We start from the raw sequence: 26,556 nt of genomic DNA on the forward strand, positions 1-26,556 counted from the left end.
AGGAAGTCTCAATCGCAATCTTTGCCGAAGGATGCCCAAGAAGTCACGTGTCTTGGGGCAGTGCCAAAAGATATGAGACACAAACTCCCTGAGAGTCGAGCATCGACTACAAATAGCCGGAGCAATACGTCTGCGTAATAAAAGCTGTCCAAACAGAAGATAGAACACGCCATAAGAAGACCTATTGTCGAGGAGGGACCTTGGAGTGCCAAATGTGTTTCAATCTTTTCCTCCACCATTTGATTGGACGATGCAAACTCTAGCCAAGTTTTTTTGTTTTTGGCAAATAAAATCACATGCTAAATTCAAAATTTGCACTAATTGGACTTTGATTAACGTAGTCCTAATCAAATACAAAACTTGTAACGAAACTAAACTAAAGTAACTAAGCTACGGAAATCGAGTAACTTGACCAACGTAGCAAGTGGCGATGGTAGCCAGCGTACTACCATGCGTGAGTGGAGGGAGAGGGAGGTGATGCTATTGAGTCGCTTGCTTCTACAAGGATCCTTCACAGCCCATGGACCTTTCCTACGCTTAGTCCTATTCATCGCAGCACCAAAAATTTATGGCCATCCCAACCAAAGATGTCGAAGCCAATCAAGTCTAAATCTGTGCTCACATCCATCACCTCCAACGTTGTTTGCAGCAGTGCCCCCATCCGTGTCCATTGCATCTCTGGGGCATCCGATCGCTCGACTCCTAGCAGCCTTCATCTATCTTGGTGCACTCAGCCTGAAAATCTGCATTGCTTCCTCGCATAAGACCACACTGCCTGGAGGGACGGAGGGCTGTGCGATGAGAGGAGAGTCTGCCTGTGAGAAGGGAAAGATTGAGTGGAGGGGGTCGAGTGGCTTCGAGGGAGAGGAAGAGGAAATGGAGTGGAGAGGCTGAGCGGACTGGTGAGGTGAGGAGGAAAAGGAAGGAGAGGCTGATCGGATTGGGAAGGCCAGGCGAAGGGAGCAGGCAACACAAAGTCAATTTTTTTGTTGGGTGGGGGCAATAAGCTCGTAGCACTAGGATAAGCTCTTAACTTGGGGGGAGCAAAACTAATGCAATAGAATTTCGAATTTGGATTCAAAGGGGGGACAAACTAGCCAATCTTTTAAATGAGGTTGAGTAGCGAGTTCCTTTGTATGTCTTGATATTAGTGATTGAAGGTGTCTTCTATTATGTGAAGGACAAAGGCTTATTAAGCATTGAATCTTTTTCCTAGGGCAATAAAAGAGCCTCTGTTATGTAGTCAAAGATATTTGCTTCTGCAAGGTGATATATAAGGCCACAAAAGACTTTAGTCAGCCTATCTTGTTGAAGCACAATAAACTGGAGTAACCTAGAAAGCTTAGGACACCATGGAGTTGTACTCAGCTTGTCACAATATTGCACGTGCTCAAGGGTCCTAACTCCATGTGGGTCAGGGTGTGGATTAATTTAAAATTTTTTGCACTTGAGATCATGTTAGACTAGACAAGGGCTCTGAGAGTGGGATTGGTTATTCTATCAAGTTTCGATACTGGCCCTGGTCTTTGATATCTTTGCTCTGTGCTTGTGAAATTGATCTTTGATAGGTTTTCTCAGGTTGAGCTGTCCTTAGGGGTTGAGCTGGCCTTTCAAAGGTTCCCTATTGGCTGTAGTTGAAATGTATTATGGGGATGGTAGTTGTCATTCGATTCCCCTTTCATATACTATATTCTTTCTTCTTATACGAACAAGAGGAGTATTGGTTGGTCTTAGTTATTCTTGGTCATCTCTTTTGTTGGATTTGAGTTTAAGTATCTCACCTTCTGAGGTTGGAAACATAGCTTGGGATGTGCCATGTGGAGTGGAGACCCATGTGTGGAAGGAGAGAACAGAGATGTAGGATGGGGAGAAGTCTAAGGCCAAAGGCCGATGGCCAATCAAGGAGATGGAAAAACTACTCTCGACTTAGGCGCCCCCGAGTTTCTATCCTTGCCCTGGTCTTCGATTCCTTAGCTTTGTGCTTTTGATGCTTTTTCTTAGGTGGAGCTGTCCTTGTTTCAAAGCAGGTGTTGTGCTGGCTTTTCAAGGTTCCCCATTGGCTGTAGTTGAAATGTATTATGGGTATGCTAGTTTGTCATCCAATTCCCCCGTCATATACTATATTCTTTCTTCTTATAAGAACTAGGGTGGGTAGGCCACCTTTAGACTGAGTAGAAGACTAAATGCCATCAACAAAGCACAAACACAAGATCACAAAAATAGAGTATTATGGGTATGCTAGTTTGTCATCCAATTCCCCCCGTCATATAGTATATTCTTTCTTCTTATAAGAACTAGGTTGGGTAGGTCACCTTTAGACTAAGTAGAAGACTAAACGCCATCAACAAAGCACAAACACAAGATCACAAAAATAGAGTATTGCGAGATTATGGCCGTTTAGATGGATTTTTGAGTAGTATAATGACCTAAGAGACGGTCACAAATTAAATCTCTTATCATCACATCCCTTGTTTGACCTTGGCATTCATTCATTCCTTAATCATTCACAGTCCTTGGCATGTATTCATTCATTTATTCATTCATTCATTGCTCGCTCCCTATACTTTAGAGTCCCATTTTTGGCATGGAGCACGGGTGACTTTCCCTCAGACAAGAGCCCCAGGCGAAGGTGGAATCACCTCCTCGAAAAGATCAAATCACCTCATCGATCCTGTGTGGAAGGAAAGCTCACCTCTTACGTTGTGTCAGGTGCCGGTAGCCTCTAGTCTCATCAGGTGTCCCAAAGTCTGCTCTCATATAGGGTGAGATCTCATCGCTCGACACTCGTCACATAGGAAAGCCTGCCTCTTACGTCGTGTCAAGTGCCGGTAGATCCGTTGTGAATCAGGTGTCCCAAATTTTTCTCTCATCTGGGGTGAGATCTCATCTCTTGGCTCTCATCATCAAACCATGGAGCAAGTCATAGGAAAAGACCTGGTGGCGGCATTCTGGACCACCGAGTCAGTGTGTGTGAAGCATGTGCAAGGTTTGCATCATCTCCTAGGTGGGTTGGTAGCTCATGTAAAAAGTGGCTTATATACACTACATCCAAGGCATGGCCAAAGTGTATTTGAATACGGCTAGGACTTGGCTGGGACCTGGCTGGTCTCGTCTTGTTGCTGCTGGCATGTTGGTCGATATGCGAAATGCCAAATAGGAGTGGTCCGTGTCAAGTGGGGGAGGAGGGACCATGAGGTCATGTAAATGTGTCACAAAGGCTGGGGAGCCCATCAAGTCATCCACTGTGCTTGTCCTCCCTCGAGGCAACTGAGCCCTCCAGATGACGGCCATCTAAGAAGGCCGTTATATATGATCAGGTTGTGCATTGCTCCCATCTCCAGTAGGTATCAGCCATATCTTGTGATGACAAATCCCGAGCCCTGTTGGGTCAATCTCCAGCACTCTAAGAGGGCCATCTCCGAGTCAAGTAGGTTAACTTGTCTGCTTCCTGTTCGTGCATTGAAGTCACCCAATAGGAGGATTTCCCCTTTCCTAGAGAACTCCATGATGTCATCATATATTGTCTTGTACTGGCTGTGCCACACCTCATGGGCATATGATGATGTATTTGGGGGAAAGTAGCATATCGCAATAAAAATTGCCCATGCATCTTGTGGTTGTATCTAGACCTTCGTGTGTCATGCATGTTCCACTCTACGCATCACAAATATGAGCGGCCGCAGATGTGATTTGAAGAGGACAGCTACGCTCCCAGAACCTCGAACTCTAGTGTCTATCCTCAATGTCTTCTTGTACGCAGACTCCCATGTGTATCCTGTTACTGTAGGCAGCCCTCTCTCTGGACTCGTGTGTGTCTCAGTGTGGAAAATGATATCTCTATCAGTGTATGCCTTTGAAAAGCCTCTTAGATTAGACCAAAGAGTGCGATTACAATTCCACACAGCTATCTTTACTCTGCTTTGTGGCACAGTCCTATCAGTATGACACCGTCATGTGCTCCCTGCATCCCTCTCTTCCCTTCCCTCCCTTTCTGCCCTCTCCCTTATGACGACTTTGCCATCTCTATAAACAGCCCATTTTCCTGCCTATCTTGCTGTGATACTCGAACAATCGCTTCTCTACAATGTTCTTGCTGTAAAAGCATGCGATCATCATCTAGATATGTCCTTGTCCCCTTCAATGCTGCTCTCATGCTCATAAAGTGGACCTATCTGCTGCTGTCCTGAATCTCACAACCATAGGTCTTGACGGCACATCATCCTTGCCTACACTCCATGCCCCTTCAAAGGTGAGGTTGATGCCCATTTTGGTGATTAGTGCCTTGGCATCTGCCATCGGGGTGTCTCCCACTGGTAGGCCTCTAACAAGGCCATTCAATGATTTTGTCGTGTCTTCTTTTCTCATCCTCTAATGCAATCACAGCTAAAATCGTTTTTGGGGGCTGATGTGCCCTTCTTGACCACTTCAGTCCACTCTTTTCATTTTTTCTTTTCCCTGACTTGTTTGCTGAGAAATTTCTTCATGTTTCCCTGCATGGTGACTTGTAGGGCTGCTATATCTTCTTGAGTTTTGCATTCTTTGCTTTGAATTCCTCTTGCATGCATTTGTCCCCTTCCCCTCTAGCGCTCATACTCAATTCCTCATTCAAGAGTGGCTGAATTTCACCTTCTTCCATTTGGGTGCGTGCCTTTAAGACCTCATTTTCTGCGTGTAGGCTGATCACTTTATCTAAGGCATGTTGGCTGATCTTAATATCTAGCATCCAGGAATTCCCAATTGTACTTGCATTTCAGTTTTTCACTTACTCATTTCCTCTTCCATGGAGGCACGCAATTTATGCATGGTTTTTTCATTGTTTTCCCCTATCTTTTTCTGCAACTTCTCAATACCTGCATCCTGCAATTTTGAGACTTCTTTCATGGTGGTAAGGCATGATTTGATATGCTGATCACTAACCTTCTGATCACTAATCTTCTGAATACTCATCCATATAGAGCTGTACTTTCTCTCCTCCCCTCTGGTTTTTTTCTCAGGTGGGTTGTCCATTGCACCACCTGTAGCAAACGAGATTTCTCCTCCAGACTGCTGTGCACAGCATTAATGATTATCCACTTACAGTTCTTGAGGTTCTTGATCTTTACAGGCTTGCTTAGGAGCCAGGGCGATTTTCTTGTTTGCTTGCAGGTCCTTCTTGAATGGTGACAGTGCGAAGTGCTGAGGCAGCCCGGAATGGAACCCCAGTGAAGCAATGCGAGGGGTTACGACAGCCCCTTGGTCACCTCCTGTCTGGTGCAAGGCCCGTGGGGGGTGCAGGAAGGTGCCACGACCTCCTTGTCTTCTTCAGGGGGTCTCGTGGCATTCGGAGCTGCCCATGGAGGGGCCTGGCGCAATCTAAGGCTCCAAAAAGGAGCCCTGCGTTGCACCAAATCTCAGCCTTGGGCCTACCTCTCTGCAAAAAATTGTCGCGGATAGATGCTCCAATTTCCAGATGACACATGTCAGCCCTTGATCACCTCGAGTTTCTCTAACTGCTCAGAATTGCGTGATTCTTACATCATTGTGACCAGGCTGATCTCCTGATCATAAGCCCTAAGATTCTGCTGTGAAATTCCCACATTTGGGCCAGAATTGTTCAGGGTTATGTGATGCAGGAAACTACACAATTCTGCAGTGATCTGGAGAGTTACTGGACCAAATTTCCACATTTTGGCTGCATTCAGGGAGCTGCCTCAGCTGCAGCAAACATTGTTCCAGGTTTGGTCCTAATCGAAGCTCATTTGCCCTCTCATCTACCTCGAAGGTGGCACATTTTTCTGCAATGTCTGCTTGCAAACCATGAAATTTGGGGCTTTTCAGTTTTATATGCTATCTAGCTCTGTTCTATCCTACTTATAGCCCTCGAACATTTGAATTAGGGCAATCTGTGCATCTGCCACATGGACAAATGAATCTGCTGCCGTGGCAACTGGCATTATACTGTTCTGGCAAAGTCTATCAAACAGTGTGTCTACAGCACAAACAATGTTTGAAACAGTGTCCTAAAGAGTGATCTAAACAGTGTTCAAACAGCACTTTACATCTAATTGGTTTGAATCATAACGATACCTGCAAGGAGGCCTGGAAGTCACACTCTAGGAAGCAGCATTTTTGAGATCTTGAGTTCATCCATTCTGTAATTGACACTACAAGGTCCGACGGAACAGCTCCATTGGGCAATGGCACCATTGAAGGAGTTCCAGAAGACAGCCTAGATTATCAGGATGTTTCTGGCAGTAGGAAACAGGGGATTACTTATGGCAGCTCATATGTGCAAGAATCTCAAGTTCAGGAGCAGATCGATAGTGGTGATCTAGATCCTATATTGCAGCAGGCGCTTAAAGTGATGGCCATGGAGATTAAGGCCAATGGACTAAGAATGCAGAATTCTTTTGCAACTATGAACAGAAGGCTTGACCAGCTCAGAAGAAACTAAGTCCATGAATGGTAAAAGCCCATGGAACAGACCTGAGATGATGATTCAGATTCAGAGGCTGAAATTCCTGCTGTTCCTCAGGCTGACCCTTTTGGTTTTATGCCCTTTGCAAGGAAAGCTTACCACACAATTGGTACAACAGTTCATAGGAGCAGGGAACCACCAAGGGGCAATGTTTCCAAGGGTGCCAGTCCTGAAGTGGATCGACTATGCCAGAGGTTCAATGAGTACGGAAGATCTCAGGTCAGTTATGCGCTTCCACTAGTATATCCAGACTGCTAAATTTGCTGAACCCAAAGGACCTACTCATCACGACAAGGATGCTGACGATAAGATTGTTTTGTCCAAGTTTAAGGGTGAATCTTGTACCCCTAATGAGCTTGAAGAGTGGCTGAGTAAAATGGAGGATTCTTTCATGCTATACCCTAAGATTGATCCAAGTCAGGTTTGCTGTGTTGCATCTGGAAGACTATGCACATACTTGGTGTAGGCACCTCCTACAAGAGGGCACCCTAATCAACACATGGGATGACTTCAAGGAGCATATGTTTAAGAATTTGTCGCTCCCCTTGCCAAAGACAGGCTTGTCTGCGAATGGCATGAGTTGACTCGCAAGGGACAATGAGAAACTATATCAAGAAATTCTGGAAGCTATCTCTGTTTTCCCATGGCATTGATAATGGGAGCAACTTGTTGAGGTTTATTCATGGACTCCATCCCAGCATAGCTGCTGATGTGTCAGCTCAAAGCCCCAACACCCTTAAGGAGGCTATGAGACTTGCTGAACTCTATAAACCCAAGTATAATTCAAAGGAGAGAGGTGTGGGTATTGGTCACTTGGACAGCAGACCTGTGACTAAGGTTAGCCCTCCAAAGAGTTCTAAGAAAGTGGTGTCCTCTTCTACAACCTCTCATATTCCCAGGTATTCCTCTGTTTATGCGAGTAATGTGGGAAACACCAAACTGGATAGGGCTGAGGATGCAAGGCTTGTATCAGGCCCAGCCCTAAGGAGGAGCCAAATGATAAGAAAGATGAAGTGGTGAAACAATTGTCTCAGGCCGTCATTGAGATAGAGAGAAGAAAAATCTGTGTTATCTATGTGGTGAAAAGTGGCCACCTGAGCATAGGAATGCGTGCAAAGCTAATGCAGGTGCAAAGCTGAGCATGATCATTGAAATTGAAGATGACCCTATTTCAGATGACACTACAGCATAATAGGATACTTAGGACTCCTAACGTAGGATTATTTAGTCACTTCTAGTTAGTGAACTTAACCCAACCTACGACTTAGCCTAACCCTGGTTAATTCAATCAACTAACCTGACTCAAGCCTAACTAAACCTATCAAACCAAACCTAACTGCAACTAGCTAACTAAACCCAACCCTAAACCAAACCCCAATTAAGTTAACCTACGAGACCTTAGACTGAGCCATGGCGATGGATGGAGGGCTGAACAACGCGGCGTGCACGGAAGATGAACATCTTGGGTGAAACCACCAACCTGCAGCAGATCTGACGATCGACAGAGAGGTTGGGCGTCGATGGTGATAGGTGATGAACATCTTGGGTGAAACCACCAACCCGAAGCAAATCTGACGGGCGACAAAGAGGCTGGGCGTCGATGGTGATAAGTGATGCTTCAGATGGTGATGGGATCGAGGATGGAGATTGATGTGACGGTAACGGAGGGAGCCGTACAGCGCACGCCTGCGATGGATGGCGATGGCCAAGGAAGGGAAATCAAGCGATGAAAATCTGCGCGCAAGTGGGCATCTGGCGATTCAAGCATGCGGCATTTGATGAAGCATCTTGCCGTTCGCCCAGTTGCCCATTGGTGAGGACCGACATGCTCTTGCTAGTGAAAGCCCCACTCGACTGATTTGAGCATCTCAAAATTCATTCTAGTTGATCGTCGATTGGAAGTGCCTTCAAAAGGAACCCGAATCTGGTTCGTACGTTAGCAAATTTGGGTTATGACTAACTGCTTGGTGTTGATGTCGATTGAAATGGGCGTTGAGGTTCAGGTGGCCTAGCTTCTCTTCTGCAAGGCTAGCAGGATGAGATTTGAAGGTAGATCGTTGCTTTCTCCTACTGCTGCGCTGAACACCAGCTGCTGCTATGTGCAAAATTGGCATTGGCGTTAGTGTAGTAGTTGCTGGGAAGTAGAGTGAAGGATGAAGTGGAGAAGTGAAGGTGCCAAAGGCGGAGCTTTGATACCAATGTAATGGAGGAGGCAAGGGCAGCTTGGAGGAAGGGGATAGAATTGGCAGAAGGGAGAAAGAAAAAAAGAAAGAAAGTTTATTAAAGTCTTCAGAAGACCGATGGGTCTATGAGACTGATAGAAAACTGATACAACAAGCAGAAAGGGTGGAGCTACTAAACGGGCATCATCACCCATGCTGAATGCTAAGTGCTAAGTAGTACATAGTCATATCCTAAGTAATCATCATCAACAATATCATCCTCATCCTCATCCTCGAGTCAATTATCATCAGGGCTGGCTGGCTCTAGTCCATGCAATGCGGCCCCCCAAGGGTATATGTGTGTCAGGGGGGCACTGATGTGTAGCCGGTGATGGAGCGCTAGCAACTATCTGTGGGTGCTGCCCGTCTCGGTCTCCTGGCAATGAGAAAGGTGGAGGAGGAGTGAGAAGTGAGGAAAGGGAGAGAAAGAGAGAGAGAAGGGTGAGGGGAAGAGAGAGTGTAGGCAAAACACAGGAGGGAGGAGGAGGGAGTAGATAGGATTAGATGTCACGTCAAAAGTGCTACAATGAATGGTGGGTGTGGACTTATATAGTCCCCCCGTATTTCTCACTAACGCCCTGTAGAACTACTACTAATTTAGCCCTTTTCCCCCCTTCATTACAATAGGTGCACCACTTATTGATTTGCTTGAGAGGGACTCCTTTCGGTGGACAAAAGATGCAGAAAAGAGCTTTCAACAATTGAAGATTGACATATGTTGGTTGCCCTAATTTCACCTATCCTTCATCATTGAAGCAGACTGCTAGTGGGAGAGGTATTGGAGCAGTCGTAAAACAGCCACACGGAGTGATTGCCTATGAGAGTAGAAAGTTGGATGCCAAGGGGCTTACCTATCATATATATGACCAGGAGATGTAGGCAATACTACATGCCATTGAGAAGTGGCATCATTATGTATATGGCAACCGTATGCTTTGGACAGATATGATCATTATCTAGCTATGTCGACCTGCTGGGACTTCATCTATTCTATCCACTGATCTACCTACTGCTCCACCATCATTATTGCTGCATGCACTAGTGGGGACTATCGACAATTGCAGCAGAGAATCACTGCTACATATATGATATGACCAGATATGAGCTTCTCTTCTTTATTCTGTTGTTGTAATCCCTTGTTACAGCACCATTGCAAATTCGAGGACAAATTTCCTTTGGCTAGAGTGACTGTAACAAAGGTCAAATTTAATTAGTTAATTTCTAGCCTGATCAGTCTTTAAATGGCTTTGTAAATAATAGTAGGATGGCCTAATTACTTTTAGTAGGATTCTAATGTTGCCACGTAGCATCCTTGGGAAGCCATCCTATAAGCATAGTGGTAAATTCTGCCCAGGCCTATACCGGTGTTGCACTTCCTCTGAGCAAAATTGTATGAGTGAGGTTTTATTAGCGATTCAAGATTAGCAATACACTCAAGGAGTGTTTAGTAGAGAAACTACCTTGGAAATTCAATCTCTGTCTTCACTTTCATTCTGAAGTGTTTAGTAGAATGCAATTTGTCGGCTATTTCTAAAGTGTTTAGAACGAATTTTACAAATTGTCTATTCTATTAAGCAACCACAATTAGAAAGCATGAAAAACCAAGTAAAAAACAATGACGCAATAATTAAATAACGCGCTTCCATCAAACCATAACTCATTATACCTCCTCTACATAGAGTTTTCATCAATGAGAATCAATGATTATTTCACTAAAAAGTACTAAGACTCAATATATATATTGACTATTTTTATACTTTTAAAAATTAAATTCGACTCTAAATGATATAATTTATAACTTATAACCTTGTAGATGTGCTCAAGTGGCCTTTTGCATTCCATTGAGTGGCCAAATGACTATATTTCGACATTGTATGTGAAAGTTAGGACATCTTAAGAAATGTTGTCCAAGATAGTTTCACCTCTTGGAAGGCTTCCTACAAATGGCTTTCTTTGGAGAAACGCCCCATGAAGAGGGGTGATGAGAGCGTTTCTTCAAAGTCCAAGGTAGTTTCATGATGAAACTACTTCCTTCAAATAAGTTTCTTTGGAGAAACCCCCCATGAAGAGGGGTTATGAGAGGTTTTCTTCAAGTATACTCCTCTATCAAATAGGAGTTATGAGAGGATTTTCTCTGAGAAACCCACTCTACATTTGGTTTTTTCAAAATCCTTTCCATCCCAGTATCCACGATGCCTAACATCATTGTTATTGTTAGATGAAGTTCTCTATCTTTGTGCCAAGATCTATGGACACAATAGACATTCTCATTTGAAGTGGAAATGTGTTTTTTTGGTAACATATAGTTTCTCTAAGAAACATGGTTTTAGTAACATACCCTAACATGCCTATTTTTGAAGTAGAAATGTGAAATTTTGGTCCTTCGCTCGAACGCCTGGAGGTTTTTGCTCAGAAAAGGGCCACCCCTGCCTATACCTGTAAAAGGGGGGCCCTGCTGTACCTTGTACTCTCTACCTAGCCTGTTGCTTGTGCAGCCTATCATAAGAGTGTTCTTGTGTAGCCCCTCACAAGTCATGGATGCCCACAGGTTTCCAAGCACTCTCATTGCATACACTTAGATACTCATGATTACATGCTGTTCTATCCTTTTGTTCCTCGCTGCTATCCCTAGGCTTTTCTAGCCAGTGGTTTAGGGAAGATTCAGTAGGCTTGTTAGCTGGCTTAGCTACATTGCTTTGTTAGGTGCCTAGTGGACACTTTGATTTTTTAGGGGCATATGTTCTCAACTCAAATATACGCTGGTGTAGCTGACTCTCTCCAGGGCATGGCCTTGAGATATGGTCCTTGGCTGTGGGACAAAGTGGTGGAGTTTTTTGCTCTATGGAACATGCCCTTCCCCTTGAGGTTTTTGACAAGGGAGAGCTTGTTGCTAGAGATGCAATATCGATAGAACAACAGAATAGGAATGTCAAGATTGGGATCTTGAATGTTTGTGCAGCCACATGCCCATAGCAGAGAGCATCCTTTGGACTCAAGCTTAGATATGGACTTTTGGATCGTTTGAGGAGACTTCAACAATTCGGAGTTTGTGCAGGACAAACTCAATGGGGCTTGCTTTTCTGCAATAACTTTTGATAAGAGGGAAACATAGGGCAATTCATTTTCTCCATTCATGGTGTGAGGCAGAGTTTACCTTAGGACTTAGGGCATCTTTCAGTACTCTTTTGGCCAATGCTGCCCTTGAGAGGTTGGATAGGGTCCACATCGATGATTGGGCCATGCATACAGGTTATTCTACAGGTATCATGGCAAGCATGATGATGTCAGATCACTCCCCTATTCCTTTAAACTTGGAACAGCCGCTACTCTAGAAAGGGGTGCAGATTCCAAATGTGTTTCGCCACGCGAGGAGGTCATAGCACAGATTTGGACATTTTAGGGCCTCCTCCCATAGGATAGATGCGTTCAGTGGACAGCAGATGCAGTATAGAGCTCAAGGCTCATGCACTGCAGCGTCTTCATTGTGTTTAGCTTTCTTCCCCATTGACCCCCGACCCCTTGCCCCACGCCTCGCCCCCTACCTCTCCCCCCTGCCCCCCGTCCCTCCCCGGTGCTATAGCAAAAATCATAGCCTCTTCACTTAGGGTCAATTGAGACAAGGTAGCAGCGAGAGCTTCAAAGACGGATGGCCATGAGATGTATATTGTTCACCCGTTAGACAGACCCTTCAGGGACAGAGTGTGTTCTTTGATGTAACTTGGCCTTCTAAGAGTGGCTCAAGGAGCCAAAGATGGAGCGAAACTTCTAGTGGCTAGTGAATAGATATGAGTGTGCTAGACTAGACTTGCTGGAGAGAGAGATTGATAAGCGAGTCACTCCTCTTGGGCGGGTTGGATTCAACAGGGTGACATGATAATGCACTAGATTTGGATGATGTTGGACAGCTTCACTCGGACCCGTAGGAGATATTGGATATGACCTCTTCCTTCTAGTATGCACATCATACATGCCACTTTTATATCTTTTAAGAGCCTTGTCCATGTCAGCAAGCTTTATATTTTGTTTTCAGTAGTTTTTATCGAGGTATATACAAATTTTAAATTTTTTGCTGTCCTCTCATTCATTAACGAAGCACATGCATATGATGGATGAATTTAGGCATGCAGAATGTTGCTGCATAGCAATTGATTGTAAATCAGCTATGTAGTTTTTCTAAATCTTGATGGTTCAGTAGTACTAAGCCTCTATGGTATTTCCAAGTAAGGGACAATGCATCTAATGCTTATGCTTGAACATTAAGTGTGATCAAATCATGCATCCAAGACATTCTTTTGCAAATGTAAAGCTCTAAGATACGATGATTCTGTTTCCTTGAGATCGTTGGAGAAGAATCATGTGATTTTCGCGTCTTCGTCCTAAACTAACGTTTCATGCTCAAATAATACAGACATGATGTGTTGTAGGGTTTTCCCGCTAAGGCCATTGTTTCCCTCACATCATGGACCTTTTCAGGTAGGCTATTTTCAGTTGTTAAAATCTCATGCTGCATAGATGTCCTGGGAAAACATAGGCATATAAGACTGTTGTGTGTCGTGATGATGCGAAATATGTTCTTGAAGGGTACATTATGCATAGAAGATCTTATCCTTAGCATCTGCCTCTTTATATAAAGGGACTTATACTTTCGTGTCTCGGATTGCTAGTTTTGCATCAAGTACAAATGGTTACTCTTTTGGTTTGTTTCAGCTGGGCATGACTGTAATGCTGCTACTTGATTGTGTATCCTTGTATCAGGTTATGTTTCCTGGTATTGTTTGCTTTCTAATAATTTCCCCCTTGTTACGCATACAGGCGCAATCCTTTCAGGCTTATGGGAGTAGGCTTGCTTGTTTGGACAATTGCAATAGCAATATGTGGCTTTTCTGTTGATTTTTGGTCTATCACATTCGCACGAATGTAAGCGTTGTTACTTAGGTTTGGGTTTCCGCTCTCAAGTTTGTAATTCTTGCAGCAGTCTCACGAAGTAACAATAAAGTACAAGTTTATTTCTATGATGAAATTTTGTACAAGGCTTATAGATTCTGCTCTTGTAATCTTCCTAGTTCTTGGTGTGATCCTTTTCATAGGTTGGTTGGTGTGGGAGAAGCATCTTTCATCAGTCTAGCAGCTCCATTTGTTGTCGACAATGCTCCACCTGACAAGGTCATTGTTTGGTAATTTGCTTATTGTGAAATTTATTGAAATTTCCAAAAGACTGCATGCTTCACAGAGCTGATTATCCTACTATTGCAGAAAACATATTGGCTATCACTTTTCTACATGTGCATCCCTGTCGGAATGGCTTTTGGTTATGTATATGGAGGCGTGGTAAGAAAATCTCACATACTATTGTCTGTGCAGCCCCCTTGGTTTCAGGAATCTTGTTAAGACATTTTTCAAAACTGTTCACAGGTCGGCAGTCTTTTTCACTGGCGAGTTGCATTTTGGGGTGAAGCCATATTGATGCTTCCTTGTGCAGTGGTTAGTTATGCTTCAGGTCTTATGGAAATGGAAGGTAATGCTATTCTATTGAGTGCTGATCAGTATATTAATGTTTCCTACGGGCATTTATGTAATGTTTTTTTATTGTGTAAACATTGCCTTCATGAACTTTTAAATTGGCATGGTTATTTTGTGAAAGACACTTAGCAGAGGTGGCATGCTATGAGCAGAGAATCAATGCCATTGTGTTATTCCAGAGTTAGATAGCACTGCCTGCTCGACTTCCACCCTGCTTGCCTGTCTCCCCCTTCCTGCTCCCCTCTCTTCCTTCCCCCCCCCTTTCCTCTCTCACCCTCTTTTCTCAGCCCGTTTTTGGGATGGGCTTAATCCTTTACCACCTTTGCCTCCTCACAAGGCATGTCTACCCAATGCGCAAACCATGTCCGGATGCTGCCGATAATTTCATATGTGTGTGTGAGTACTTCCGGACCTCATTGCGGCAGTCCTTATATGATGCCTTGCATGAGGAGGATCTGGATGTCTCTTGCATTGAGCTTTTCTTTCACTGTTTCTGATGGATAGGGCATTGGCTCTTTTTTGGAGTCCTGCCCTTTTGTAAAATGATTGTTTCATAATATGATGTTCATAGTTTCACACACACAAAAAAAAAGTGTGTAGCAAAGGGCCTCATTTGTGTGCAGTAGGGACGTACAACAGCACATGAACCTCAAGATGCGTGCAACAAAGCCGTACCAATAGTGACGGCCTCGAGTTGAGTGCAGCAGGGCTGTACAGCTAGCAAATGAGCCGTCTTGGGATGAGTGCAAGGGAGGAGGAGCAGCTGTGACCTTGAAATGCGTGAAGGGAGAGGATAAGACCTCGATTCGAGTGTAGGGGGAATAGAGGGAAGGAGGTGCATGAGCTCCTGCCGTGTGGCACATTTGCCCCCCATTCATTAAAGTCCCTAACCTGAAGGACAAATTGATGTAATGGGGTGTACTAAGGGGTACAAGGTTTGTGTGAGTTTGTGTGTCACCACATGGTGGTTAGTGTGACCAGGTTAGGTGGTAGAAGGTTCTAGTAGGCGTGATTGATAGAATCATGGACTTGATTGAGAGATATTGGGAGAAATTTGTGGATCTAGATGCTCTACTGAGTTCACATAGTGAGCTCACATATGATGTCATACATGGAGTGTAACCAGTGCCTATATATTGGCCATCTCTCATATGAATAAACACGCTTTTTCTTCATCTTGTGTCCACACCATGTTTCCATTTATGCTCCAACATGTGGTATCAGAGCAGGTTGACTGCTTTGACTTTTTGCCACGTGGTCATCCCTACCAAGCTCCATTCTTGCTTCCATGGTGTCTTCCCCTTTGCCCATGATTTTGCAAGAGCAAATACTCAGCATCCGACCAATGGATTGAAGAATCCTTCAAGCTAGAGATTGCTCATGTCTGGGCGACTTATTTGCCCAGAGGGATCTCCCCAAATCGTCGCCGATTTTGTACGCCGCTTCCTCTTCTTCATGGAGGGATTTCTGCAATGCTGGTTGCATACCTAAACCATTCTCAAATTCCTCTTACAGGAGGCTGGATGACCCCAAAGGCTACCTCCTGATGGAATTTTGTCTCTGTTGGTGAAGTATTTGGGCCACACTCGTCGATTTTACAGTCAGAATTCATTGTGTAATGTTGGGTGACGTGATGCATGATTGCGCGGTTCTTCTTTGGTGAATCTTCGCTGGTATTCAGGCTTTCATTTTGTGTGAAAACCCCCATGAATGCTGCTCCTAAAGTGACGAATTTTGGCCTTAAAGATCACTGTATGAAGCTTGACCAATTTGGCCATGTTTGAGTGAGTTCGACTGTGTTGACCAAGTCAAACCTCAAAATTTGTTGAGGGCTTTTGTTCCCAATATGCTCTTTGCCTTTGGAGAGCATTGCTATGATATATTTTGAATTGAATGCTATCATTGTACAAGAGTAGACACTGCCCTTGCAATATGACAAGTGGTAAGACCCTCTTCTCCATGAATATTTTCCTTGAGTTACAACATGAACAAATGTACAAGAAGATTGGACATTCCAAGGGAATTATGAAGAATCACAAGAATAAATATTGCTTGATGATCTACATTGATGAAATTCAAGAAGGAAAAGTAAAGAAGGGCTACACCAAGAACCTCTCCAATGACAATGTACCTCACACTATGGTAGCTTGGAAGAGGAGGAGGAAAAGGACAAGATATTTCATCAAGGGGGGATTGTTCCCCATATCAAAAATTTAGGCTCAACATATTAGGGTACTCTGCCCTTGCTATATGCATAAAATGAATGAAATAAAGTGTTGTGTGTGTGTCAAATAATGGTACTCTGGATAGTCCATCCTTAAATGATCGTTAATCTTATGTGAGGTATTTCCTTGTCAGACTTATGGGAATTTTCCATGCATAGTCATTGTCCATTCTTCCAGTTGTAAATCAAGAGTCTTAGGAGTGAGTCACAGGTTGGGGCCATGTGTGTTGCCACATGATGGTGGGCAAGCCAGGGAGCACCCCATGTACCACCTGCTGAGGGATGAGGTCATCAATTTGTGGGGGGGAATGAAGGACAAATTGATGTAATGGGGTGTACCAAGGGGTACAAGGTTTGTGTGAGTTTGTGTGTCACCACATGGTGGTTAGTGTGACTAGGTTAGGTGGTAGAAGGTTCTAGTAGGTGTGATTGAGAGAATCATGGACCTGATTGAGAGATACCGGGAGAAATTTGTGGATCTAGATGCTCTACTGAGCTCACATATGACGTCATACATGGAGTGTAACCAGTGCCTATATATTGGCCATCTCTCATATAATTAAACACGCTTTTTCTTCATCTTTTGTCCACACCATGTTTCCATTGATGCTCCAACATAACCCACTACACCAATGACATTTAAATGCTCTAGCCCAGTGCCCACTCACTAATGACACACTTTAGCCTTCCTTGGGCCCAACATTAGACCCCTCTTTTCCTTGCCTTGGCCTAGCACTTGGGCCTAGTGGGTGCACTTAGGGATTGAACCCATTACTAGGGACTTTTGGGAGTTCTCACTTCCCCTAGGCTGGTCCCCAAAAGCCAAAGTAGTGACGGTTACAAAAATCATGTCCCCGTGATGATAGGCGGTGGCCCCCACAGGGGTTGGTGGGTAGCAGCACGTGGCAGGAGGGGGTTGTGTTTGGAAGGAGAGAACCCCCCGGGTGAAGGCTGTCGGTGGAGAGGGTGCAGCGGGGGGGCAACCAGGTGAAGGAGCTTGCTGGTTACTCTAGCCTCCCTTTAAGTGTTTTCAAAGGTTGTTTTTCAGTGGTGTTTAACTAATGGAAGTGGCTGGAAATGATGCAATATGGATGTAAACAGTGTGGATGCTAAGATAGTGGGTCCTAGTGAGTGCTAGTGATTGAGTGTGGCTGGAAATAGCGTGGATGCTAAGATGGTTACAGTTTACTGAAGGCCGGTTTCACCGCCTACAACATACCCACCCCTACAGCCTTACCCCGCACCAGTGAGTTGTACATTTTACTATTTGTTTATAAGCTTTTAAACTCTATCAATCCACTTGTGTTCCACAAAGATTAATCTCATGATGGTGCATCCTTGATAGTCTTCTAGGAGGCCATTGATTTGGCCCATTAGGAGTCTCAGCCCCTCGCTTGGATTTCAAGAAATCCTATGATAGGGTGGACTGGACTTTTGTGGAGGGCACTATAAGGAAACCAGTTTTTTCAGCTCAATGGACTAGAAGCCCTCTATATAAGAAGTTTCAATTGGATATTCATTAGCAGCCACATGGGGGAAACCTTTTCTATTTCATGGCTGGGGTGCCCACTAGCCTCTTCTTTGTTCTTTTTGGTGGTGCAAAGGCTTGGGGCTACTTTCTTAGGTCCTAGGAGGTAGGGTCGGAAGGGATATGTTTCGTAATCTGATAGGAGGGGGAGCTAGTGTTTGCGTACATTATACATATGGGTTAACTTGTTGTTACCAGAGTTTGAAATATTTGAATTAGGGCTTGCCTTCAAATTTTATGTGTGTGTGTGTTAATGAGCAGTGCTACGGAAGGCAATCACAATAAAATGTAAGCTAACTCTGTTTGGCTCTGTATTTTAGGGGCTCATACAAGAAAGGATATTGGGAACAATTACAACACGCAAAGTCCGTCAAATGTTGAAGGTCTTGGTATGAAAAGATTGATTAATTCAAAGTTTGATATAGTATAATTGATTAGTCCTTTCTGTAACTGGATGAGATTATTTGAAAAGAGAGAGGACAAATGTAGCTACGGGCTGCATTCTGTAGATGTAAAAACAGGCGTTTGAGCCTTCAAAAGGCGATACATTCAAGGGTCTGGTGGGATTTTGTATCTTGCATGCAGCTCTAATAGACATTTTAACTGATGTTACTTCGAAATGAGTTAGCTCTGTGAGCATCTTGTATGTGCCCTTTTCTTTCAGTACAATGAACTGATGATCTATATCCTAACAGTATTTTGAGAGCTCTTCGGTAATAAAATTGTACCTGGCATCAAGGTTCTCAACTTCGATTGGCATAAGGTTATATTCTGTGAGTTGCTGTTCACAAGACTTGAAATCTGTCAGAAGGCTGTTTCTGAGGTTTGAAATAGCGTCATATAGTATTCAATCATATCTACATGGCAGTTCTAGTTGCGTTTGTTGTTCTTAGTTCCATCCATCGTTTTTTGTTAAAGACATGCTGGCATCCTCTTTTTCATATGCAATGTTATATCTAGTTCAGTTCGGCTACATGTTTGCATGAAGAGTAGATTGCATTTATCAAATCTACACCTTCAAAAAGTCCTCATTGCTGTTTTTGTTGTACAGAGGGTAACACTGTAAAATCAATTCCATACTTGACATAGCCTGCATGCAAGTAGGATACAATATCAAAACCCTAAATGGGCAATCCATCTAGGATATGCCATAGGAGGGGAGCTATGGGCTCATCACCCAGCCATACATCCACTTTGTTGAACCACGAGCTCTCGAACTCCACGGGAGCCATTTCACCTGACAAGAAGAGAATTGTCAAGACCTAAGTACTCCAAGCGCCATTGGACTACACCATCAAGACCTAACTACCTAGTTACAAGGTGCCTTGATTGGCCCACGTTTTGCTGCCTCACAGAGCTCATCCAATGTTAGCTGTACCATGGTATCTCGGTTGCACGCTTCTCTTCTGCTATATGCTTACAGGAAAGCCGCATCTTGTCTCCCACTTCAACCTGGAGGAATTGATCCACTACAATCGAAGTGGTGGTGATTTGTTTTGGACAGTGGGGCGTGTTATGTACAGGAAAGCCGCATCTTGTCTCCCGCTTCAACCTGGAGGAATTGATCCACTACAATCGAAGTGCCTTGACGAATCTCTACCCGTGTGGCCAAAAGAGAAGGACAAGTAAATTCGCCGACTTCATCTACAGCCTGCTTTCATGAGCACACCAGAGATCGCTGCTGCTCCTGCTGCGTGCACAAGTGAGAGGTCCGACTCAAACTTCTGATTGATTAAACAGTGACTCTTTGAGCTGTCTCTTCTCTCCAGCATGTCTCTGCATCGGCTCTGAGGTCTGCAGCAGCACAGTTTCAGCTTTCATCGCTCCTTGATTCAGCCTCCAATCGGGGTTCATCTACATCGCCATAGTCTACAACAGATTCAGGGAAGTTCTCAGCCTGTCATCGTTTATTGTTTGGGCTGAATATCTATGCAACATCTTCATCCACACATACAGTAGATTGAAGGACAGAAGTTCAGATCAGATTCAACATTCTTGTAAAACTTTTGGGGCTTTTGCAAAATTCGTGTAATTACAGCACTATTTGGTGCACATGTATTTGGGAATTTTGCTACATTAAGCAACATTCACTCAAATTTGGGCTTCTATCCGACATTTGGCGACTCTCACTTTGCCACCGCTGAGTGCCCTTGGTAATTGCTCCCATGGACTTCACCGACATATCTTTTGGGGCATTCTTGCCATGCGCTTCATCGACACATCACCGACATGGGGGAATGTGCACACTTGTGTGCAGGTGGTTACTTTGGGAGATCTACATTTTATTTCCTATATGTGAGTCATTGGGTACTCTGCCTTGGGTAGTCCCCCAAAAATGCTTGTAATAATGAGTGTTGTGTCCTTGAGTCAATAAAGGTTCACAGCCTTGGATTGTCCTACTAAAATGTTGTAAGCTTTCCTGTTTTTTCGTGTCTGACTCCCCACCATTCTGTTATGGAGTTAGGAGGGGGATGTATTGTGGTAGCCATGTATTGGCTTTGATAGGATCTCATTTTGCTCCAGTTGTCTAGACCTCTGAGTTGTTTATGCATCCATGCATGATGAGCCTCTGAGCCATGCTTGATGAGTCTCTGAGCCATGCTCACTTGCCTCTGAGATTGTGTGGGAACTACGTCTAGTTCTGACTTGGAGGTTAGTAGACCATCATTGCCATGTTCTGTTCGGGCTCCATTCCAGTAGTCTCTCACCTTGCCTTCACGGGGGGATGTTAGAACATGAAGCGAAAGTGAGTGTTTCTAGTGTGTTTGTATTGAGTTCTAGAGTAGTACTAGACTACTTCATATCCTAGTGTGCCACATGTCACTATGGGATTTATCCCATATATATATGACACCTAGAGCGTGTATGCCTATTCTATAACCCCAATGTTCTTTCGGTGCTTTTGGGAGCATATTCGCACTCCCTTGTATTTGGCTTATTAGGAAATCTTAGTTCGGGGCTCCTTCCTAGTCGCTTGCTCAAGGCAAGATTTGCTTGATCCTGAAATGCCGAGGGGGCAGCTCGTCCCCAACGTTCTTTGCCTTATAAGATCTTCAGTTTAGGGCTCCTTCCTAGTCGGTCGCCCAAGGCAAAATTTGCTTGATCCTGAAATTGGGGTTGACATCCACCACATCTGCCGGTGGTTATCGATCACATTATTGGATACTGCCTACAAGATCTTATTCAAGTTCTTGACCTTGTGGCTCCATCCTAACAAGAAGCTCAGCAAGGGACATATTGTCCCCTAAACCAATGTGCAATCAAGCTAGGAGTCTCAACTTTTTCTTGATGTCTTAGACCCTTAAGATGGATTTAGTGATGCCGCACACTATGCCGCACGGCATCATTGCCATTGCACACCCACAACCATGCATGTCTGTAGAGAAAGCAATTTGGAAGGTGGCACTATGACCATGTGCTAGCCACAGTTCCCGACTCTATCATCTCCATCATCTAGAGCTTCAACATAAGGTCAAAGAGAACCATGGTCCATTATTCCTCTTTATGGTTGTAAAGATGAAGCCCGAGAATGGATGGGTGGAGCTGCCTACAACTCCAAGGAAGGGGCTGCAAAATTAGAACCTAGCTCTCGAGGGGGAGAGGGTACTCGTCGGGTACTTTTGTATAGTTCCATGGCCCCAGCACTGGAACTTTCATGGGAGTAGTCTAGGGAAGATGCCGGGCCATGTCCTAGAGATAGCTAGCCTTTGAGAGGAGGGGATATGTAATGTATGTAATTGGACTAACTACGGCCTAACCAAGACTGGACTGTCTAGGGTAAAAGTCAGATGAACCCATGATCTTGGATTGGATCTAGGGTTAGGGTGTAGTTTGACCCAAGATTTGCTTTAACTTAGGTTGAGACTAGAGCTAGCATGGATGAGCCGTGCCGGAATCTTCAATGTGGAGCTCCCAACCTATGAGCGATAGGGTCCAAGAGTAAGAAAGGCATGGCTGTCCCAAGATTTTTGTTTTTGCAAAAAAGAGACTTCTATTAAGTAAGAAAGAAACTCGCTAGAGCAAGCTCTGTGCGGAAATACAACATTCTAAGCATGTAATAAAAAACACCTCAGAAGAATGAGGTAGAAAGAAACCAAGGCTGAGGCTGAAAATGCCAACTCAACCCTGTAGAAGTCTCAGCAAAGAAGGGAGAGTCTCTCCAATCTCTGAGAAAAGTAACTTTCCTGGAAGAGGCTGCTCGAGATGATCCCTACATGGTCGCCCAAATGGCCATCAGAGTGTGTACCGTATCTGTCCAAGTATTGGCCAAGATCTGAGAAGGGTGAACCTGAGAACCCTCCAAAGCCTCAGTGCATCTGGCTCTCCAAATGTGCCATGCTGCAATGCTAGCTAAGACCTCCCATGGAGAGTCGACCGAGGAATGAGCAGCCCTGAAGAGAGTGGCCGGAACATCCTCTAGAGAGCACGACTCCACAAGGTGTCGTCGGATGTGAAGAGCCCAAGAGGAGTCAAGTCTCTCAAAAAAGACCTGGGGCCCTGAAAGAGTAAGCCAAGCCACTGATCCTCAGGTCATATAGAAAGGTAGGCGAACAAAAGTGCTGAAAAGTCTTGCAATCCCCTTCCATATGATTCTCGCCTATCTGCAATCCCAAAGGCAGTGCTGTATTGTCTCCAAAGCAAAAAGGCAACGAGGGCAAGAGGGGTCAGCTCCGAACCTGGATCTCCATTGGTTTATTGCTATCCCACCATGAATAGAAAGCCAAAAGAAGAGAGTGATTTTTCTATTCCGGTAGGATTTCCAGAGCCTCTGCCAAAAAATTTTTTGCAAATCAGTAGAAATCTGAAAGTTCTCCCAATGATGAGCTTTGATAGGCCTCCAACCCCTACAGCTGAGCTGGAATTTCCTGGCATTACTGACCGTGTAACGAAAGAAGGGGATGCCCTTCTCTCGGTGCCCTTTATCTATCCATTCCCATTCCCCAGGGTCCCACTGCAAAAACTTAATTGGGACACCTCCATAGAGCCACAACCTCCATGAACCCGGGGCGATGAGAAGCGGGTCAGGATCCAAGTACCACTGTGAAAAAGAGCCATGCTCCATGAAGCCCACTATCCTGACTGGCTGAAACGGTACCTCCAACAAGATATCGTCTGTGGATCTAGACAGCCTGCCCCCCGAAGAAACATGAAACATCAAAGACTAAGGCATCCTCATGTGTGTCATGAAAAGCAATCACCTGTAAAGGAACTCCCAATCTGGAAAATGCCCCCATCCAAGTGGAGCAAGTTATAGGCATGCCATTTGTGTCCACCCAATCCATGGGCAAGGCTGCATCAATCTGTTGGACTCTCCCTGCGCTCCCTCTGAGATTAAGAACCATTTGGGCTTGTCGGTCCGCAGGAAGCTTCCTGAAGGCTTTCCATGCTCCCACAGTAGATGCAGGGCCCCTCTCTCATCTTGGCCACTGCATGTACGGAGAAGCTCCAAGTGGTCTGCCATGCTCATCCAAAATCTTGTCATTCCACATGATAGGCTGCCTTTCAATCTCTTCACGGGTGGATGGGGGAATCGTGCGAAGAGTACTCCTGAAGCTGGCCCATGCTTTCAGGATAGCAACCATAAGAGGGGAAGAGGGGGATCTGAGGTGGGCTGTGGTGAAAACCCATCTGGTACTGTGTGTCCAATCCTCTCCTGAAGTGGGTGTGCAAGACTGTATGCATCTGATAAAGAAATCCTTCCAAGGCTCTTGCCCTGGCATAGGTCCTCTCACAACGACCTTGCAGAGTAAGGCTCTGCACTGTAGATTTGGGTCGATGATATTTAAACCCCCTTCTCTTGTAGGAAGAATCAAGGTCTCCCAAGCCACCCTGGCTGTAACATCAGTTGTGCCATCTAGACCACTCCATAAAAAGTTTCGCATAGGCCTCTTAAGCTGAGTGATACAATCCGTAGAGTGGCACCAACAAGAGCATTCAAACCATGCTGTGGCTGGAAGAACCTGGTTAACCACCACCACCTTGGAGGCCAAGTCAAGTTTGGCTGAGCTCCAGAAAAGGAGCTTTCTTCTGATGCTCTCCAACACCGGAGCAAACTGTTGTGAAGAAGAGATACCCACCCCAACTTGGCAGCCCAAATATCTGGCTGAGGCACCCCTTTGTACCCAAGTGAAGCCAATATCATTACCCCAATCCGGGGTGTCATCATCACGAATCCAAAAACCATTGGATTTATGCCAATTAATGTGTGCACCTGCAGCCGTGCAAAATAAATCCAAGGCTGTCCGGAAGGAAGTGAGTGTCTTGGGGAAGGCATCCAAAAAAACAGCCGTGTCATCTGCCAACTCACTATCCCAGCGGATAGGAAGCCTCAGCCCATAAATATCAGCTTGAGATCTAATGTAGATACTCATAGCTTCCGCCACAAACAGAAAAAGAAAAGGGGCAAGAGGACATCCCTGGTGGACTGATCTGGAAATCTGAAATCTGTCCCCTCTTACCCCCCCAATGAGCATTTGGCTATGGGCTGATCTGTAGAGAGAGGATACTCCTCTAATCCATGCATCTGAAAAACCAAAGCGAGATAGAGTACCCTCTAAAAAATCCGAGTCTACTCAGTCGTATGCTTTCTCAAAGTCCAAGAGTAGAATGGCCAATCTTTGGCGGCTCTGCATGGCCCATTCTGAGGCCTCCCAAAATGAGAAAATATTATAAAAAATACTTCTGCCATGTACAAACCCTGTCTGCGTGTCATGAATCAAATTTGGAAGAAAAACCTGTAGCCGCAGACTGATGGCTTCCGCCAGAATCTTGTAAAAGGTGCCCAATAGAGTGATGGGTCTCCATTGAGACACAAGATTCCTATTACCCCCCTTTGGGATGAGATGAATGAGACCATTTGTAAGTGAGTCCGGCATCTCACCAGAGTCCCAGATGCCCTGCAGGGCTGATGTAATGTGATCACAATTTGCTCCCAAAAAGTAATAAAAAAGGAAGGGATAAGTCCATCCGAACCTGGGCACTTGCCCTTGTGAAGGGCAATTAATGCAGTCTTGAATTCTGCATTGGTGAAGGGTACATCCAGAGAAACATACATCTCATCCTTTACCATTACAGGGATACACTGCCAAATAACCTCTCTGGCATCATCTATGGCCTGTGTGCTCGGATCTGCAGTAAGAAGGGATGCAAAAAATCTGAAGCTACATGCATGAAAGCATCAGGATCTGACTGTAACACCCCGTCTGCGTCAACAAGCTGCGAGACACTATCTCTACTATGTCCAGGTCCATGAGTAGAGAAAAAGTGTTTGTTGATCTTGCCACCCATCTGAATCCAAAAGGATTCCCATGCATGAAAGGCATATTCTGCTCTCTGATCCAACAATGACTGCATATGAGCCCTTGCTGCAGCAAGGCGCTCCTGAATCCAAGCATCTGTGGGCCTCTTCTGCTCTTCCATCTGAAGGGACGCTAACTACTGGCGTATACCAATTTCACGTTTGAGAATCTCATGTCTCCTGGAATCAGCGACTGTATGATAATAGTCACTAATTCCGGATAAGGCTGCAGCTACCTGAGATGGGCGTACAGCTCCACCTTGTATGTGAGAAACCCAAATCTGTAAAATATCATCCGTGAGACTGTCCTTTGCATAAAAAGCATCCGGAATCGTGACACTGGCAGAGCGTCCTCTCCGATGAGGCTCAAGAATCTGCAACACCACTGGAAAATAATCTGAGGTGGAAACCCCAGTAGAAATGCATACAGATCCTCCTCTATCAAGTGCCCAATCGTCTACATAAAATCTGTCAATACGTGCATGGATGGGCATGTGTATTCTCCTGTTCGACCAAGAGTACAGGAGTGACTGTGGCATAACATGAAAGGCATCATCCAACCAAGTGTCCCTGCCACTGTATTGAAAGAGAAAGGCATCCCAGGCTGCCCTCTCCAAAGAGTTAATTCCACCCTGTCTGCCTCCCTTTTTGTCTGAAGGCAACTCCACCATGTTGAAGTGGCCACCAATGATCCAAGAATCTACAATGGGGGCCCAAGAGAGTAACTCCTTCCAAAAGGAGATCCGCTCCCCTCTGTTGTTGGGAGCATAAAGATTGAGAAGACCAATCTTACGCCCTCCAATCAAAATAATGATCCATTGAGCTCTAGAGGGGGAGATAATACCATGACCAGCAACCAAGGGGAGAATAGAAGGAGAGACCGAAATGCAAGTACCTCCCCTTGTGCCCATAGCAAGCGACCAAAAGGTATGTTCTGAAAGTAGTTTGCCAGACTTAGAGCAATCACAGGCTGCTGTCCCAAGATTAGCAGAGCTAATTAGGGAAAAGTATGACGCTAGTGAAGTAAAGCTACTTTATGCATGCAACCTAAGTTTAGGGCTTATTGCTAAAGATAGCCAAAGCTAGGCCTATAAGTATGACCCCGGGGCCCAATATTCAGGGTCCAAGGAATGGAACCCATGTCTTGATGTTGAGGTTGTCTAGCTCTCGCGCGGTAGTCTAGACCTTAGGTTGGGGGGTGGCTCCATGTACTGAGCCTACAGTTGGGGGTCAGCTGCTAGCTCGAACCCCTATGGGTTGTTATGTGGGATTGCCTCGTGGTTTTGAGTACTCTAGCTCGGAGTTGTA

General features: G+C 44.8%; 1 protein-coding gene across 1 annotated transcript in view; it reads left to right on the forward strand.

Moving 5' to 3' along the window:
• Positions 1–26,556, forward strand: part of LOC147883803 (putative sphingolipid transporter spinster homolog 2) — a 113,061-nt gene that overhangs the window by 21,186 nt on the left and 65,319 nt on the right. The window contains exons 5-9 of the mRNA XM_087398388.1: positions 13,492–13,596; positions 13,767–13,842; positions 13,933–14,007; positions 14,092–14,194; positions 18,272–18,340. Of these exons, the coding sequence (XP_087254514.1) occupies positions 13,492–13,596; positions 13,767–13,842; positions 13,933–14,007; positions 14,092–14,194; positions 18,272–18,340 (428 nt within the window). The remainder of the gene's footprint in view (positions 1–13,491; positions 13,597–13,766; positions 13,843–13,932; positions 14,008–14,091; positions 14,195–18,271; positions 18,341–26,556) is intronic.

The sequence above is a fragment of the Dipteris shenzhenensis genome, chromosome 27 (genome assembly GCF_047967505.1).
Source record: "Dipteris shenzhenensis isolate YYH24624 ecotype China chromosome 27, Dip_SZ_1.0, whole genome shotgun sequence".
In the NCBI taxonomy this organism is placed as follows: domain Eukaryota; kingdom Viridiplantae; phylum Streptophyta; class Polypodiopsida; order Gleicheniales; family Dipteridaceae; genus Dipteris; species Dipteris shenzhenensis.